Genomic DNA, 17,970 nt, shown 5'->3' on the forward strand with positions numbered 1-17,970 from the left:
CATTAATGGTTTAGTGTTGTTAAGATTTTTTTATGCATGTTGAAAGTTTGCTGTAGTCCTGAATAAACGTGTAGCTCCTCATGTTGATTGCAGTGTAATGTTTGTGGTGTGACAGAATGCATACTTTAAATGTCTTGGCTCACCGTGTGTAAACTGCGTTTGCAATAAGCATGTATCATATGGTTCACATATAATAAAGCGTCTGAGTCACCGTGTTTAATCTGAGCCACATGCAAATTGATGAATGAAGCGATCTGCTCATCAGAGTCAAGCAGTACCAGTGGGGGGATAATCAGTATTGCTTCATTTTGGTTGAAAGAACATTTGTTGCTTCCTCTGCACGCCAGCTGCTGGTTGTCCTGCAACGTTTCATTGGCAAAACAACAAAAAGAGAACATTTGCAGGTGCTTGTGCTCTTGTTAGTGGTGTTGATTACAAGGTTTGAACAATGGACAATTACTGAAAAATGTGACCAGACAGAGTCGAGGCACATGTGATGTGCATGTGTGACATCAAAAGCGGGACAGGAGCACATTGTATTTTAATTCGGTCATATATCACGATGAACAATAGTGGAAACAAAACAATGCGTGTGTGGTTTCACGGGTGTGTTTTTCCAAGGGTGTTTGGTTTTTCAAAACAATGACTGGAAGGTAAGCTAACCACAAACACATAAAACATTGCATCTCCTGGCTTGCAGAAAGTGAGAAAAGAAAGCAAAGACATCCAGGCTTCTGTCCTCATGGAGGTTTTTGGTATCCGTCGATAGGGCTCCCTGCCTGAGGGCAGAAAAATAAAATGTAAGTGAAGATGACCAAAGACAATAAACATAAGAGTGCACAAGAAGGGAATTGAGAGTGAGAAAAAACCTCAAAGAAAGTAAGTACAGGTCAAAGGATGGCTGGAAATGAATGCTACAAGTGAGATTGAGGGATATTTCTATTTTAACCAGCTGTATTTTCCTGTTAATGTGACTGTCGTAACTCTGTGTATTCTCCACACCGATTGTAAAAAGCAAATCTACTTGCAAGCAGCATATATTATAGCAAAAAGTGCAAGCTCTCTGCAGCTTTCCAAAACACGCAATTGTACATATAACAGGTTAGTCTGCTTTGTAATTTAATTCAAAACTCAAAATGGCACTCAGCACTTGTTCCTATGGTGTCCTAGGGGATCTCCTCCCAGATCTAGACAGGGCATCACTGAGCTCCTGAAAGTCTGAGGTGCAATCTGGTGCGTCAGATGGACAAGCATAATGTCCCAGAGGCATTCTATTAGATTTAGGTCAGATGTGCGTGGGGGTCAGTGTTATCAATTCCTTCATCTTCCAGGATCTGCTTGTAAAGTTTTGCCTCATGAGGTCGGGCTTTGTCATACATCGGGAGGAAGCCCAGGGCCCACTGCACCAGTGTATGGTCTGATAGTGGGGCCAAGGATTTCACCCCGATATTTAATGGCAGTCAGGATGCCACTTGCTGAGTCTGTAGAGGTCAGTGCATCCCTCCGTGGTCCCTCCCTGAACGATGATACAGGCAGCATAACGTTCTCCACAGCTTCTCCAGGTCCTTTCAAATCTGTCACATGTCTTCAAGGTGAAGCTGCCCTCATTTGTGAAAAGCACAGGGCACTAGTGGTGGACCTGCCAATTATGGTATTCTGTGGCAAATGCCAATCAGACTACATGGTATCAGGTATATTCTGTGATCTTGAGACTGTGCTGGGAGACACAGCAAACCTTGCAATGGCATGTATTGACGTATTGATACTGAGCAATCGGAAAAAATGGTCGGTGGCCTCCACCTGTAAAACCATTCCTGTTTTGGGGTTGTCTCATTGTTCCACATCTAATGGACCTGTTGTAAATTTAATTAACACAAAAGAACCAGAATTTAACAATCCTCTCTGTTATTCAACTGAACAGATCAATATCCCAGAATTTTAACTGAGTTGATGCCATACTCTGATTTAAAAGGGTTTCTTTTTTTAAAGGCAGAGTATCTTCTCCTATATTTCCAAAACTACCCAGAGAACCAGAGTTAGACTTATTGGTCTCTCAATAAGTTACTTAATCTAAACACTAGAAGAAGATTCACACTGATATTTAGCCAAGAATTTGAGACTTTTTTATTCACCTGTACTTCAGCAGCACCACTCTGTCTGAAATAGCACATCTCTCTATCTCTGCAGATGTCAGCCCAATGAACAGTAAGCGTCCTCCTTTTCTCTTTCTGTCATCTAACAATACTTATGTCTACACAATGTGAATCTCCCATTTGTATAAATCATGTCAGAGCTGGTAATGTGTTTTTTCATGGCTGTTTCCTCTATGACTCCGGTGCTCCCTGCTCCTCCAGCTAAATTTCTTCCCTCTCTCAGCTCAGCAAGGACTGCAAAAAAACCCCACTCTGCATCATCTGCACTCAATCAGAATAATTATCCCAAGAAATGCACTGCAGAGTCTGTGAGAGGTGAGGGGAATGAAGCACAGAGGCTATTGGCAATCACCTCCCTCCAGTCATTATTAGTCATCTCTTTGCTGCTTTGGAAAAGGACTCGAATGGCTTGGGAGGAAGCCATGTGCAGCCGACAGACAGACAGACAGTGAAAAGGTCTGATGTGAATCCGGAGCCCAAAAAATATCAGCCACCTCTGAAGTCTCTGGCAGCCTGGCAGCTCATCTGGGGGACTGGCAGCCATCCGCACACGATTATTAGCCTTATGTTCTGTCTGTCAGGCTTCCTCTTATCCCCATTTTTTAAAACACTGAACTTGTCATTCTGAAGATGTGAGGGCTTTGAAAAATCCCCAAAGTGGCCAGGCAGACACCTTCCACTATAAAAATCCTGCAGGAGGATGAAGTGTTTGAGGTCCTGTCAGGATTTGTGAGCTCTTCCTGAAGGACTTCTTTGTGAGACATCGTGGGGTTCCTATTTGATTGCAAAATGGCTTTGAAACCTCAAGTTCCTCAAAGCCCTCTAACTTTTTAAAGCATGCTGCAGACAGAAAAACAAAACACTGATTAGACTCTGGTACCCATGAAGTATCAGTTATATGAATGCTCTGGCTGTTCTGCAAGTCCACAGGGGACTGGCAGCCATCCTCGCATGACTATCGCTGTTTTGAATGTCTGTTTTGCTCTTGAGTTGTGCATTCTTCTTTTATCCAAAGATTTTAAAACATTACACTGGTCACTCTTACAGAATCCTTTCAAACAATCCCAAGGCTGCTACTATCTGCACACTGCTCTTCAAATGAATACACTCAGGAGAAATATGGTTAGTTTAGCTTAGCATAAAGACTGGAAAAACTAAACTGGAAAAACATAACATTCTGGTTTTATGGGCATTAAGCAGAGGACTTTTCTTGGCTTGGAGCAGTGACTCACTGGTGAATCTGCTGAGTGATGGAAAACATCCCAGTAATGACATATTTGTTGTTTTCACACTGTTTATTTTATAGATTAAACAACCAATATAAAACACAATACTAAGTAAGCTGAAAAGCCAGTGGTAGATTATGCTACCTGCGCACAAAACTAGACTGTTTCCTTGTATTTCGGTTCTGAATGCTAAGCTAAGCTAACTAGTTGCTCACTCCAGCTTCATATTCAATAGAAAGAGGCTTCAATGCTTTCAACTAACCCTTGAAAATAAACCCATTAAGCTTATCTCTCAAAATGTTAAACTTTAACAAACACAACACGTCAGACATATGAATCCTCCTGAACAAGTTTCCTCAGAAAATTCAGCAAATGTGATGCCCCTATCAATGCCATCACAGCAACAACAACAGAAAACTGTGTGTACTCAGTTCTGAGTGTAGCATACTATGGATGTGTATAAATAAAATAATAAAAGCCCCAGTTATACAAAGAATTAAAAACTACTAACACAATCTAAACTGGTACTTTGATTAAATCCAATATGCAATGAACATGTCATAAACTAAGCTGCAACTTTCAGTGCATAAAAATTAGGTAGTGGGAAAGAAGAACTCCCTTCCAACAACTGGTTTGGTGATTGCATTGCATTTTTTCACATTTTGTGACCAGTTTTCAAGCAGATGTGGCAAATAACTGATCGCCCAGAGGTTGAAATGCATCATCTTCAGACTCTAGGTGACTATTGTCGATAGCAAGGCGACTGCATGGGTTGCCTGGTGGGAGGCAATTGCAGTCTGTCTCAGACTGACTACAATCACTCTGAGACAGACTGGTGAAGGTTTGAGTGAGTTTGTGTCAATGAATGCAACTTGTCTGCAATATTCAACCAAACTGGTTACCAAACTGGTTACCAAACTGGTAACCAGTTTGTGGTTATATTCCTGTATAAATACAAGGGTACCAAGCACCTGTGCCGTGTTGAAGTTAAATTGCCGCTCTGCATCAACTATGTCGCTATTTGTGGAGGAATTTCTGTTTCAAAATCTATGAGGTCTTACTGGACTCCGGTGTGTTAAGACAGTGATAAAACACCAGTGAGACAGTCTGCTGCCAACTATTTACATTCAAAGTCGGTTTGATGATAACAACTGATTGCAAGTGGTTGCACACCTGGTTCCCATCTTAAGAGCAAGTTACAAGGAGATAGCTTAGATGGTTCAACAACATCATTTAAACAAAAACAACATGGCAGTGACCAAAAACACTAAAGCTGATGGTTCAAAATGGAAAAATCCAGAAGTCAGTGGGTGAGGTCACTGTGCCTACACCATCTTTTAGATACCGCCTATAATCATAACTAATTTATTTCTATCTGTTTTCATCTGTTACATTGGTTATGCTACCCCAACTTTTTCAGATGTGTTTCACTACTGGATTCTCCAAAGACCTAAAAAGTCAACGACTGTCATCAGTTATTATTGGAAGCAGTCCTGCAGGGTGACTTTCTAAAACTTTGAATGGTTCCACTTTATGTGCTGAGTGGATATTTGTAAATCCAGTTTTTACCCAGATTGTTATTTTTTCAATGTTCTGTTTTTTGGCTTATTTAGTCCTCCTATATGCATGCAGTCTGCTGTACAGACTCGTGTGTCCATGTTTAAAAACACTGATGATACTTCAGTGCACATGAATGTTCAGAGTCTTTTGGAAAACTCTCTGGCACTGCAATGAGCCCACAGCGGACTGGCAGCTGTGACCAGATGAATATGGTTTGGATTTCTAATATTTCAACACGAGTCTGCTCTTGTTTTTGATCCAAATATTTCGAAACACTGAAAAGATGGCTGTAGAGATAGAGGTGACATTGGAGGGGGGAAAAGGGGGGGAACTACAGACTGGTTCGTGAATTCTAAGGCCAAAGGAAACAGCCGATGTTTCAGGTGTCCCAAAGAAAGCACAGCACGAGCCGATTGTTCAAACAGCCTACTTTTACGTTTAGCAGCCAACAAGAACTCCATCTATATGATTAAATTGGACCTTTTTCTGTAGTTCCATACAGAAGTGTTAAAGCAGAGATTGTTGACCTAGGAGGCAGTACATCTGACTGCCCCCACAAGGGTCCCAATACAAGGATTCAATGAAGGATGGTGCTTTGGGTTGAAATACGCTGAGTTACAGTGTATTATTAGATTAGAAAGGTCAGTAAAAGTGACAATACAAGCACACATTTACATGCACATATTATGCCAACTGTTACAGTTTCTTCATGAAGAGGACACTAGAACTGTATGTATGTAAACTTGGTTATTTGGGGAACGCGCAGCAGTTACTCACTGAATACTTGAAGACTACTCAACCATAAAAAGTAAAAAAGAAAAAAACAATTATTAGACTGTGAGTCTCCTGGATATTTGACAATTCCTTCAGGGACTGGCAGTCACATCCAGATGAATGTTAGCTCTCTTTTTTCATGTCTTCTATTTCAGTCCTGAGATCACCACCAGATTTCTTAAAATAAAGGTTCATCTGAGGGCTGCAGTGACACGCGAAGAGAGCCAGCAAGCATTCGAAACTTCGAGCTGCCACGAAACTTCAGTTTCTCATAACATTATTACAGAAAATAATCACCGCCGTGCTCCACACATGAGAAGTAACAGAGCCACACAGGTACCTTAAAGTGTGCCCTTTAGACGATCCACAGCAGAGATGTTAGACACGTTTATCCAAAGCACACTTGTAATTTCTGGAAGAACTGACAGCACGGCAGCTCCTCTGGGGACTGGCAACCATACTCGAATGAATATTGGCACTGTAATGAAGGTCTAATGTTTCACGTCCAAGGTTTCCACGTGTCATCGGAGATTTCACGAGACCGAACAGGCGTGGAGACATTTTGAGTAACCTTTAAGCTGCCGTGAGAAGATTTCTTCTGCAGCAAATTTCGATAAGAAAACCATTCAGGAAGAAAAAATTAAAGTGATACCTGGTCGAGGAGCTCTTCGCACAGCATGTTTGACTTCTCCACCTGAGACTCCAGGTTGGTCACTGTGTCTGCCTCCCATGATATTATACTGCTTTAAGAGACAGGAAGTTTAAATGTGTTATAAGGTGAGTAAAAGTTGAAAAAGACACTCAGATAATAATGAACTAGTTCCTCATTCAATCTGTTCATCTATCACTACCTGTCACAGCCCTCGGCGTCCTGAAGGGGGCAGACAAGTCTCCGTGTTGGACTGCCGTCGTGTGAACGCTTTAGTTTCTCAGCTTTCTTTTCCAACCTGCTGACCTGTCGCAGCAGAGCTTCTCTCTCCTCCATGAGGCAGTCTTTGAACCTGTAGAATATGATAACTCAGCAACTCTTCGAGCACAGCGTACATAATCTCACGAGTTTCTAAATATTTGCTAATTAATCTATAAAGGAAGCAGCAGCAGCATGTAGCCTGGCTGGAGGAGGGGGTTATAAATTGTAGGGTTGATTTCCAGACCTTCCTATCCACATGTAAAAATGTCCTAAAGCAAGATGTTGAACCCCCGTGTGCTTTCTAAATTTTAGCTGCTTTGGATACGAGTTTGCCAATGTGTCTAATGCAATGTGCATAAGCAGGGCCCAGAATATGAATTATGTGCACTACCTGTACTGATTGCATTAGAAATTTCTGGAGCGGGGCTTGTAATATATCAATGTATCAATTTGAAGTGAAAAGATAGGGGGGAAAAATGCACATTTACGCTCTCAGTCAAAATTCCTCTGATGTAAACACCAGACCAACAGAACAATACAATTTAGTTTCTTACCCTGTCCTTGACAGACTGTCATACGATCCAACTTATCCTAAACATGAAATCTGTATTAATCTTTTGGAAAGTTTAATGTGAGGAATTCTGGGGCCTAAGGCTGGGACACTAACAGGAAACATTTGGGTCACAGAGGGGAGATGTTTGAAAGCACTTAACTTTCTTCAAGAATCATCAATCTCTATTTTTTTGTATAAAGTTGATCTAGTGACTCACGAAAACAGATTTTAAGTGATTCCTTAAGGCTGCAATGTTTCTTGTTTCAGTTATAAAGGCGAAACATGGGAGATGCTTTAAAAATATCATCCAGTGTGTTAGAAGGGCCTCGGGGATTCTAGCAGAGCTTTCTGACTGATGAACAAACATTGCTGGTTAGTTTTAAAGAAACTTATGGTTACTTCTGTGACCTAAATGCATGATGATGAGTGGTATCCTACCCACATACACTATAGTACTTAGTTAATTTCTAGCAAACTCAGCTGTCAGACCTCTATCTCAACTTATTGGTCTTTCTTTAATTACAAGAGACATATAAAAGTATTAAAAAGAGGTTTTTGTGACATTTTTGGAAGCTACAACACTCTTTCCAGATCTCTTGTCCGTAACATTTTAGCACCTTTAAGCATGTTGTTTCAGTTTTACGACCTGTAGCAGCTTATGTGCTGTGGTGCACCCTCACTGCTGTTTCCAGCTGGTGCAGACAGCTGTTTTCAGCTGTGACAAACCAACCTGCATGGCAGCACAAAGATGCAGTCAGAGGCTTGTTGGGAATTGAATTTTGAAGTTTTTTTCCCCAGAGAAGATGGTGAAGACGGAGTTAAAGTAAATAAGATGGGTAGAAAGCAGACTACAAAGTCAATTAGGTCCCTCTGTGTCTGCTTATTGTGAGTATGTGTAGCTCATACTAACACAGTGCTACCAGTAACATCATAACAAGGCCAAATCATACCATGGGAATTTTAGGTAGCTTTGTAGTTCTGCCACAAAGAAACAGACAGATCAAAGATGTTAATGCTTAAAAAATAGTTTAAAAACTTTTTAAATTCATCCAAATCTCTCAAAAACAGCTATGATGTTACATCTATTGATGTCTTTGTATTGTGTTGCAGTGATATCAAGAAATCAGGATGGACTGTGCTCTCTTGTAATACCACTTTGATCCACATGATGGTGCACTGAGTGTCTAATCCAGGGGTGTCAAACTCAAATACACAGTGGGCCAAAATTCAAAACTGGAACAAATTCGCGGGCTAACATTAATATTTATTGAAATATATTTATTCCTCCAGATATAAGAATGAATCTTTTCTTATGGACTCAAACACGTTTTGCTGAAAAACTGAATATGGAACAAGCAAAGCTTAATACTAAACAATATATATATATTAGCTGTATAATACCAGTAGGCCGCTCTAATAGTAATTTGGTATGGCTTCGCGGGCCAAATGTCATTAGGCTGCGGGCCAAATGTGGCCCGCGGGCCAGAGTTTGACACCTATGGTCTAATCTGATTTAAGTCCAAAAACACCCATTACAGCAGTATTCACGCAACATTTTAAAGAATTCTTGTTACTATCACACTTTTGTTGTGTTTTAGGTGGACAACTACACTAGAACCTTCTGGTAAAACACTGTCATCTTGTGGTGAAATGTTTAATGACATTTGCAGAAGGTAATTGCAAAAAGTACCTTTAATCACTGTTTAGAATAAATCAAGTATTTCTATACAAATAAAAAATAATTGTGTTTGAGTAAATGACAGTCAGTTAAACAACTGGAATAGTTTGCTTGTTTATTTTAATCACATTTGACATGCATTAACTCTGGTAGATGCTTTGTATATTATAAGAAATCAGAACTTTACTCACTTCCAGCTAGATAAAAACGCAAGTAGATAAGTCTCCTTTCCAATAATCATTTACAAATGTATTTTCTATGCAGAACCACATTATTTATATTAAGAAGGGGTTTTCAGGGTTTCGTTTACATCAACTTTGAGCATGTGTGCAGACAATAAAGACTTTAAAATCTGATCCTGTTATGTTTTTTGGTACACACAGCTGAGATATATTTAAAAACAAAGCAAAACAAAAAAAGAACCCTACTCACCTCTTCACACAAGACATCCAGTAACGCTGTTGCTGACAAAGCCACTCGAACTGCTCTGCCGTCTCCTGAAGTTTCCTCAGGCTTCCCTCATTTTCCTGCTGCAGTTCCCTCACCTCAAAAAAAAAAAAATACAAATAAATAAATATATTTCTCCCAAAACCAGGATGTGACCAAGACAACAAAATTAGAAAATTATGATGTGGGCGTGTAAATATAAATCAGGAAAAGACGACATGTCATGTGGAAAGATGAGCGGGTCCAGTGGAGTCAGACTTAATCTTCTGCTCCCAGACCTTTCACAATAATTTACAGGCCTTATCCCCTGCAAATAATTGTTCTCATGAAGTTTCTCACTGACTCTGCAGTCTGTTGTTCTCTTCTCTTGGCCTTGTGGAGATGTCTCAAAGGAAAGATAATTGTAGACCTGGATTGTTTGCTGTTTGATGGACTGGATGAAGCAGACGCCAATGCGGGAGTGAGTCTTTGAAGCCGAGTGTAAATAAATGAGGAATGTTCCGCTAATGCCTGGACCCAACACACCGACACACACCAATGCAGACCTAATGCCAGCAACATCTGAATTAGTGCTCTCACTTGGGTGGTTGTAGTTTTTAAAATTTGGACACAGTACATAAATTTGAACCGTGAGGTTTTCGGAATCCAGCGGCAGATCATTATTCACAGCTGGCACTCTGCCACACTGACCTGAACTAACCTGAGACCGCACAAACAGTGTTAATCCATTACTTCTGATTGGAGGAGCCGGCTACAGAGAAATAATCCCCGTTCACGGCAAATTCATTAAAGCTCTGTCACTCATCAACAGTTTTATTTGTGTTTCAACCCCAAAAAAAGGCCAAAGCAGTGTTTAAATAAGTGTCTGATCCTGACATCTGCTGGACAAAATCAGCACTGCAATCACTAAACTGATGATTTTATTGAACGTCCTCATTAGCCAAAGTCTTGCATTTTACACTTTTTTTCTTTTCCAGCAGCATTTGCCTTGATGAAGGGATGTCTCCCCCGGTGCTTCTGCTGAGATTTCTCCCATCATGTACAGCTAATAGGTTGTTTTAGAGGGTGGTTCTTTTCAGGGTCCAAGAATAGAGGATTTTGATGTTATATGTGATAGTCCTGAGCCCTCCTTGTTTTGCCTGCATGCTGCACCTTTCAGGTACAAATGCTTGACTGCTCTTACCTCAATAAGGAAATTACTTTACTTGCTCGATGTGCAGTTTATAGTCAATTTTGCTTATGAATTTTCCTAATCGAATGAAGTGACCCATGAGTATCTGCGTAGCAGCCATAATAAGAGCTGGTCAGAGTATATACATACTAAGGAATGTTGCTCTGATGCTTCCTTTATTACCTGCTTTACCACAAGACACACTGGCTCATCCTTTATGAAAGGAAATGCAGTAAGGCTATCTCATAAGTCGAAGTGACACACTATCTGAAGATCATTAAAAACAAACAATCAACATAACTGACAAAACCCATGAGCCTCTCAACGTTCTTTTTTTATTGTCTTGCAGTTTCTTGTTTAAGCCAGAAATGTTTGACTTTGTTAAATAAATGTTAACGTAATTAAAATTCTTGCCGCGTGGGTCCAGCATCTTTATAACATCAGAGTGAGGTTATTCACGATTTGAACCTGTGACTTTGCGCATACCAAGCAAGATCACACTCAACAATGTCCAAACACATGGACAGTTTCACACAGGAAACTTCTTGCCTCCTTTATTATTTTATTTAAATTCAATCAGTTTAATAAAGCACTGTGTACTTTTTGTTATGATGCTATGGACAGTTTGCTTTTACCGACAGCAGTATTTACTTTATTGCTTCAGAGGCCTGATATGAGTTTGTTTCTTCAGCAGTGTTTATCTAACAGTTCTCAGATCACAGCAGAGAATCATTTTAAAATACTTTTGCTTTTTCCATAAATCCTAATCATCAGTAAGGACGCGTATCAGATCTCCAGACGCAGTGCAAACACTGCAGCTCTCTCCGCTTGGCTCATCCTGAACTACTCATCAAAAACATGGTGAAGCTGCTCAAATGTGGAACAAATTACCAAAGGAGCTCAGGCTGGTGCCGACTACTTTTAAAATAGTTTTACATTCAAAATATAGACCTGCACATTTACCAGCGATTTCAATAAAACGTACTGTATCCAGATTTCTTACAGCAGATTCCCCTCCTGACGCAAACCCCAAAGAGATTTGGCAAATGTGTAAACTGCTACACAATAAAGAGAACTAAAAGTATGGAAGGTTTTGGAAAGTATGAGTAGCTTGTTGAGTGTTACTAACGTCATGAGTGTGCAGCTTCCCCTCACTGCCCCCTCACCTGTGATATCTACTTTCAAAGAATGAAGATGACCACCCTGAAAAAGTCGATGGTTCAAAACAGGACCTCACAACACAGTGGCTGTGTCCATCCTTTGTATACAGTCTCTGCATGACTTTTCAGAGACACTTTTTAAGTCTTTGCACCACAAATATTACACCTTCAGCCTTTTGTTTCGAATTTATATGCAGTAAACTCTGAGCTTTGACCCACGTCACTCCTAAACTCTTCCTTCTCACCTCCTTCTGATAAGTTCTGCGGAGATCCGTCAGCTCTTCTGTCAGCATCCTGTTAGTTTCTTCTAGCCTTTCCAGCTCCACTGTCTTACTGTTGATGACAATTAGAAAAATGTCTTATTTACCTGTGTCAGCTCATTAAACTCTGCTTGTAGCCAGTTTAATTTTAGTATCTTTATTTGATCTTTCATCAATGTAAAGTTTACTGTAAGATAAACACTCATACTTAAAATTTACATTACTAAAGTAACTAAAATACTCACTCTTATCGTAGTGTGCTTAGATGTATTTTGTTTTTTCACACTCCATTTATTCATTTCTTTGTAGCCATCAGATAAGGAAACATGTTGGTCTTGATAAAAGTTTTAGGGTAAATATTTTGCTCTCTGCGAACGCCCAAATTTCTTTCATCTGCATTTCTGGAGTCATAATGTGATAACAAACTCTGACACTAAGCCGACACTCTGCAGGGATTTAACGTCAGCAGACTGAAGCTCGCCGCTGCTCGGAGGACTTTTCAGCTGATTTAAAGTCGCGGGTCCAGACTCGATGTTTTTGTTCAGCCTTGAAACAACAGTCTGAGACAATTTTCTTCTCTGTGCCGGGCAGCCCGTGACAGCTTTACTTGGCTTCAGTTTCCACAAGATGGTAATCAAAAGTCAACCGTTTTAATGTTTTTTCTTTTTCTGTCTGCAGCCTTATCTGGGTTAATGTTCATTGTGTATGTTTTAATGTCGATAAGGTTTTAATCAAGTCATTAACAATTCAGCAATACAGAGGACAGGCGGCTATTTTAGTTTCTCCAGAGCTATGCAATTTTTAAAAAATGGAAACTGTACACAGAAAGGTCCCAGACGGGGTTTAAAACTCTTCTTGCTGTGAGGTGACAGTGCTAACCACTGTACCACTGTGCCACCCACAGTAATTAGTGGATTAGTCCATTTTTTTTTGTGTAGAATACGAAGTAAGAACACAGCATTATAATGACGGCTTTAAAGCCCAGAGTAGAGGTCCTGAGCCTCTTACATCTAAAGTCAAATGTTAGTATGTTAAAAATGGCAAAAATGACTTCAGACAACCACAAAAAGAAAATAAAGTTAAAAAGTAATCCAAGATTTCTATTAAAAATAACAACAAAGAGTTTTGAAACAATTACAAAGAGCAACAAAATGACCACAAAGAGACACAAAACGTATAAATTGTTTCAGAACTAGCTGGTGTCAGTTACAGAGAGATGCAAAACTACCACAGGAGATGCAAAATGGCCACAAAGAGATTTAAAAGTTAATACAAAGATACCTTAATATAATATAAAAATGGCACAAAGAAAATGTAACAACATGAAAAAGATGCAAAACTACTGTCTTCATCAAACATAAGGAGGTGCTTTCATGTCTCCGAACCCCTCCACTGTCTAAATGTGCGTCTGTTTTGGAGCATGTCAGAGTATTAACTTAAAGTTAAAAAAATGTATTCCTATATTACATGAACTCATTGTGTGTTTTGCGGCTTACCTCTGCAAGTTTTTCTAAGTAAACGTAAACCAAATTGTGCTGTGTAAAGTAAAGAAAGAAAACATGATTCCGTGTTTTGTCATACTGGAGAGACTGAAGATTTACCTGCGCAGCTCTGCGTGGAGGCTCTCAGTGAGTGTAGCTCTGTGCTGGGCCTCAGCGTACAGCTCTGTCTGGAGATTTTCTGCCACCTCAGTTCTGTGTTGGGCCTCAGCCTGCAGCTCCTCCACCAGGCTCTCCAGCTTCACCTCAGAGCTCTGCAGGCAAAGCAGCTCTGCGCCGACCTGCCGCAGTAGCTCTGCATCCCGGGAGCTCGCCTCCACTAGCAGGACCACGCGCTGCCGAAGCAAGTTCACCAGGTCCTGCGGGGAAGATACGGACATACTGAGAATACTGCAGATGTGCTCACGTGAACACTTCAGCACTTCCTATCCTTTTCAAATCTCACTGGAGACATGCTATGCTCCAATACAGTCTGCATAAGTGATATCAGACACACCTTTAGGTCAAAGAGTTTGGGACAAGCCTAAACCTGATACTGTCTTTGAGGGGAAAGTGAAGGAGTCAAGCTCTCCAAAACTGTAATAAATACCACTGATGTCTCTAAGAGGCCTGATAATTTGTTACTGTGCAACCTTAAAGTAGGACACAGGATAAATGCTGAGCTGTGCCCTGCTGAAAAATGACTTGTGTCTCTAAAAGCATGAAAAATAATCCTTCTGACCACTTTGATAAGCTGCTGAAACAACTTTAACCTAATTTTAGAAGTTCCAGGGAAATTAATATGACAAGAAAGCTGTTTTGATGCTCATTAGATTTCTTTAGTTCAGTGAAATGTCTCTGTGGTTCAAAACTCTTACTTCTTGTAGCTCATACTTATGCAGTTTGTAAGTAACCAATGCCAAAACATCAGCATTTTCCATGTGCAAACACATTTACTGTAAACTTAATTCCACTGTAACTAACAGACAGCAAAGATGAGCTGATTTGTTGATGTCAGAGGTACAGATTATGTGGATAAATGGAAAGTTTCCTATTCATTTCATAAGCTGTATTTATCCACTACTTCTTAAGAATATTTAAACTAGTTTAAGTCTAGTTTAAATGATTTAAACTAGACTTAAACTAGAAGCAATATATTTAAAAGAGAGAGATTTCTGTACAGAAACCAACCAATAAGAAAATCTATAGATATACACAGATGTCACTCAGCAGCAACACTCAGTGGCAGTTTAAATTTCAACCAAGTAACAAATACAATCCAACAAATACTTACATCCTGCAAAATGTAATTTATTTCCACTTCTACTGTAAAATGAGTAGCGTATGAATGAGCAAGAACTATTGGGAAGTGGCAGTGATTACAGATTCAACTAAAAGCGAATACCTCAGAGCTTTGTGCAAGTAAGATGTGAAGGTAAAACTTTACGGTGTATTTATTAGTAAATTATTAGCAACTTACTCTATTTGATCTATGTTGAATATATAAATGTAACATTTATAGCAGACAGCCTTGTTCTGTCTACATGTAAAAGATAAGTCATAATCGGTCCACCTGCTGCTGCTGGATCCTGCTGATGAGTTGGGTCTGGTTCATCCTGAGGTCCATATTGAGCTGGTCTTGCTTGAGGAGTTGGGCGGTCACAGCTTCCAGATCATTCTGCAGCCTTCTCTCCCTCTCTCGGGACACCAGAAACTCTCTGTCCAACACCGCTGAGGCCACAAAACCAAGAAGAGTTAGTTAAACTGAGCACATTAGATGTAACTGTGTGGCTGACTTTACTTAAATACTTAATGTTAAACAGTCAATTTTGTACTGCAGACATTTATCACTCCAAAGACATTAATCACTGATGGTTTCATTTCATTAACTGATTAGTGCGGGAAAAAAATAAAAAACCAAAAAGTAAGTTAACTAAAAAATAAATCATATTTTAAAAATAAAATATGAACAGTGTATCAGAACTTCTCTGTAGTTTGTATAACAGTTGCCAGTATGTCTATTATAATACTTAATGCACTTAATGTAATAAATAAATTCTGCTTAAAAACTGATACATCAGTTTTACCAAGCAGAAAATCTACTGCATAGACTACTTTTGATACTTAAAAATACCGATTCCGTCAGTTATACTTAATTAGCTCAGTTATTTAAAAGTTCTATATTTAAACCATTAAGTAAGTAAACTCTGAATTGTTGTAGTTTTATTGATGTAGCTGCTCAATAATTGTTTTTGCTGCAACAAATTATTTTTTATTCAGGATTAACATTTTCTTAAAGAATAAATGAATATAAATAAATACAATTTAAAAACAAAGTTAAGATGTGAACTTTAACCACTGATTGTTTTAGTTTTGCTTGTACTTATTTTTGTGTGTGATATGTTTAAGGAGTAAAAAGTTGTAATGTAGCACAATTTTGTAGAGTATAATACTTACATTCTGATTTTTTTCTATAGTATATTTTTCTATAATACAGTACTTGAGTAAATATACTTAGTTACATTGTTAAGTTTTTATGTCAGTACAGCTCTAAATCCTTATGATACTAAAACAATAAACACACAACCAGAAAGGCTCTCAAGTACTAACATCAGTACTAATGTAGGATTTAGCCTGTTACAATATTTTTTAATTTTATAACATGGAATAAAATTTTAATTAAACATGGAATTTAATTGAATTAAAAAAGTAGATAACACCACTGTCACCACTCGCTACTCTTACATCTTATTACAGAGGTAAATGTGCATTGTAACTCAGTATGGGCTTTAAGTAGATCAACACTGACCCAGATTGCAATAAAAACAGATAATACAAACTGTAATTATATTACATGTTAAAAAAAAACTACCAGAAATTTCTGTAAATAAACTTTGCTCTAGTCAGATACCCTGTAACTGTGACTGCATTGACTTGGAAACTGTTGCACAATGACTATAAAGTTGATTCTGTTAAAGTGTAATCTGCTGCAGGAAACATGCACTTTGTTTTCTGTTTATTAAGAACACCGGGCTCAAACTAATGCAGCGACCCTGCAATAAAGCCTGTTTTCATTAAAGATCAGTGTTTTAGTTCGTCACATTTTACTTGACAGCGTAAAGATGAAAGTATTTCTTTTCACGCAAAACATGTGTGGTTCTTCTAACAAACCTGTGACCTTCGATTGAATTTGATGTTTATTTGGCAAGCGTGTTTTTCCATTCAGGAAATTTGACCCTGGGTCAAGTGGATTCCAATGCACACACACAATGCAACAGCACATAAAGAGATATTTACATATAAATAGATGAAACAGCAGGTCAGACTGTTCCTATACATGGAATGCAGAATGTATTAATATGCATTCAGCATATGCTCTTTATCATAGTGTAAAATAAAATTAATACATTTTATAAACTGAGCTAAATTAAGTTTAGAAATTAAGCTAAACTGAAGCTAATCAATTTATATTTTGAAACATGTTTGCCATGTTTCATGTAGTTTTTCTTTCTTTTTTTCCAAGACATTTTTCAAATTATTATTACTTTATTTTTCAGATTTATTAGTAAAGTCTAACTATGGACATTTGTGACGGGCATTTGTTTATTACCTTTACTATTTTTACAAACAAAGCAATCTTTAAAAACTCATGAATCTATAAGTAAGCAGCAGCACTTCCATTTTCAACAGTCACATAATTATACTAAGCAACTTTTTCTGTGCAGGACTTTGACTTGTAGCAAAGCATGATAATAAAGCCAGCAATACTTTGACTAAAGAAAAGGATGGGAGCACTTTCTGCAGTTCTGATGACATTTTAAATATTAATTTCCATCTTATTTAAACTGTTAGCTGTATAGACATTGTGTGGTGCTCATCTGATCTACTACTTGACTATAATCTGAACGCCTCAGTGGACTCAACATTATAACCTTCCTGAAGGGAGAAGAGGGGTTTTTTTCCCTTTGTAGTAAACTAGCAGTTTTCATGTAGATAAGAGATTAACAGTCAGCTGAACCCGTCTTGACCTTTGTGACTTACCTTTGTCATGAGCTAGGCGGGTGCACTTGGCCGTCAGATACTGGATCTGACTGAAGTCCTCGTCCCGGTGTGCTCGGAAAAACCGCCTCATGATCATCTGTGTCTCATCTGCTCCCTGAAAGACCTAAAACCGCCTTCCCATGATCCTCGGGGCAGGGCGGGTGTGTCCCACATGGTCTGAGAGGACATAGCGTGCACATTTCCCGCAATATTTAACCTTACCTGAAGGTCTTAAAGAGGACTCCTACCTGGTGCACACCTACAAGGGGCAGGTTTCAGCATTAAAACAAGCTGCTGTTGTCACAACATGGAAGCGAGTGCTGCTGCGGTGTCTCTCTGTGGATTTTCTTGCCATCTGGCCTGCTACTTGAATAAAGAGGGAAAACTAAAGTTTGCATCATGCACAAAGTAAAAGGCTGATCTTATTTTATATGCAAATTGTGTTGTGAAGTTCTCCCCCGAGGCAGTGGCTGAGCTGAAGAGGTTGGGCATGTTGTATCTAGCAGACAGGAGTCTTTATGGCAGCAGCCTCAGGTTAGTGCTTTATTATATATGACTG

At 39.0% G+C, this 17,970-nt stretch overlaps 1 protein-coding gene across 3 annotated transcripts; it reads right to left on the reverse strand.

Moving 5' to 3' along the window:
• Nucleotides 1–524: 524 nt before the first annotated feature.
• Nucleotides 525–17,774, reverse strand: LOC113031465 (centrosomal protein of 63 kDa). 3 transcript variants are annotated; one of them, XM_026183579.1, is made up of 9 exons: nt 17,634–17,774; nt 17,412–17,535; nt 14,944–15,101; nt 13,494–13,750; nt 11,878–11,965; nt 9,287–9,399; nt 6,565–6,714; nt 6,366–6,456; nt 525–779 (listed from the first exon to the last, which is right to left on the reverse strand). In XM_026183579.1, exons 2-9 carry the CDS (start codon nt 17,506–17,508, stop codon nt 741–743), a joined length of 993 nt encoding a protein of 330 aa, XP_026039364.1. In that variant the 5' UTR covers nt 17,509–17,535; nt 17,634–17,774; the 3' UTR covers nt 525–740. The 3 variants fall into 3 exon arrangements, with proteins under 3 accessions (XP_026039364.1, XP_026039373.1, XP_026039354.1); XM_026183588.1 differs by having other exon boundaries at nt 6,366–6,453; nt 17,412–17,774; XM_026183569.1 differs by having other exon boundaries at nt 17,412–17,774.
• Between the last annotated feature and the right edge of the window lie 196 nt (nt 17,775–17,970).

The sequence above is a fragment of the Astatotilapia calliptera genome, chromosome 2 (genome assembly GCF_900246225.1).
Source record: "Astatotilapia calliptera chromosome 2, fAstCal1.2, whole genome shotgun sequence".
NCBI classification, from domain to species: Eukaryota; Metazoa; Chordata; class Actinopteri; order Cichliformes; family Cichlidae; genus Astatotilapia; species Astatotilapia calliptera.

Bases quoted from the DNA above. Each gene is read 5' to 3' on its own strand.
- LOC113031465 (XM_026183579.1), bottom strand. From the start codon at position 17,508: ATGATCATGAGGCGGTTTTTCCGAGCACACCGGGACGAGGACTTCAGT. The intron at 15,102-17,411 runs GTAAGTCACAAA...TTGTGGCCTCAG, and splicing joins CCGCCTAGCTCATGACAAAG to CGGTGTTGGACAGAGAGTTT. The intron at 11,966-13,493 runs GTAAATCTTCAG...TGTCATCAACAG, and splicing joins CTCCACGCAGAGCTGCGCAG to TAAGACAGTGGAGCTGGAAA.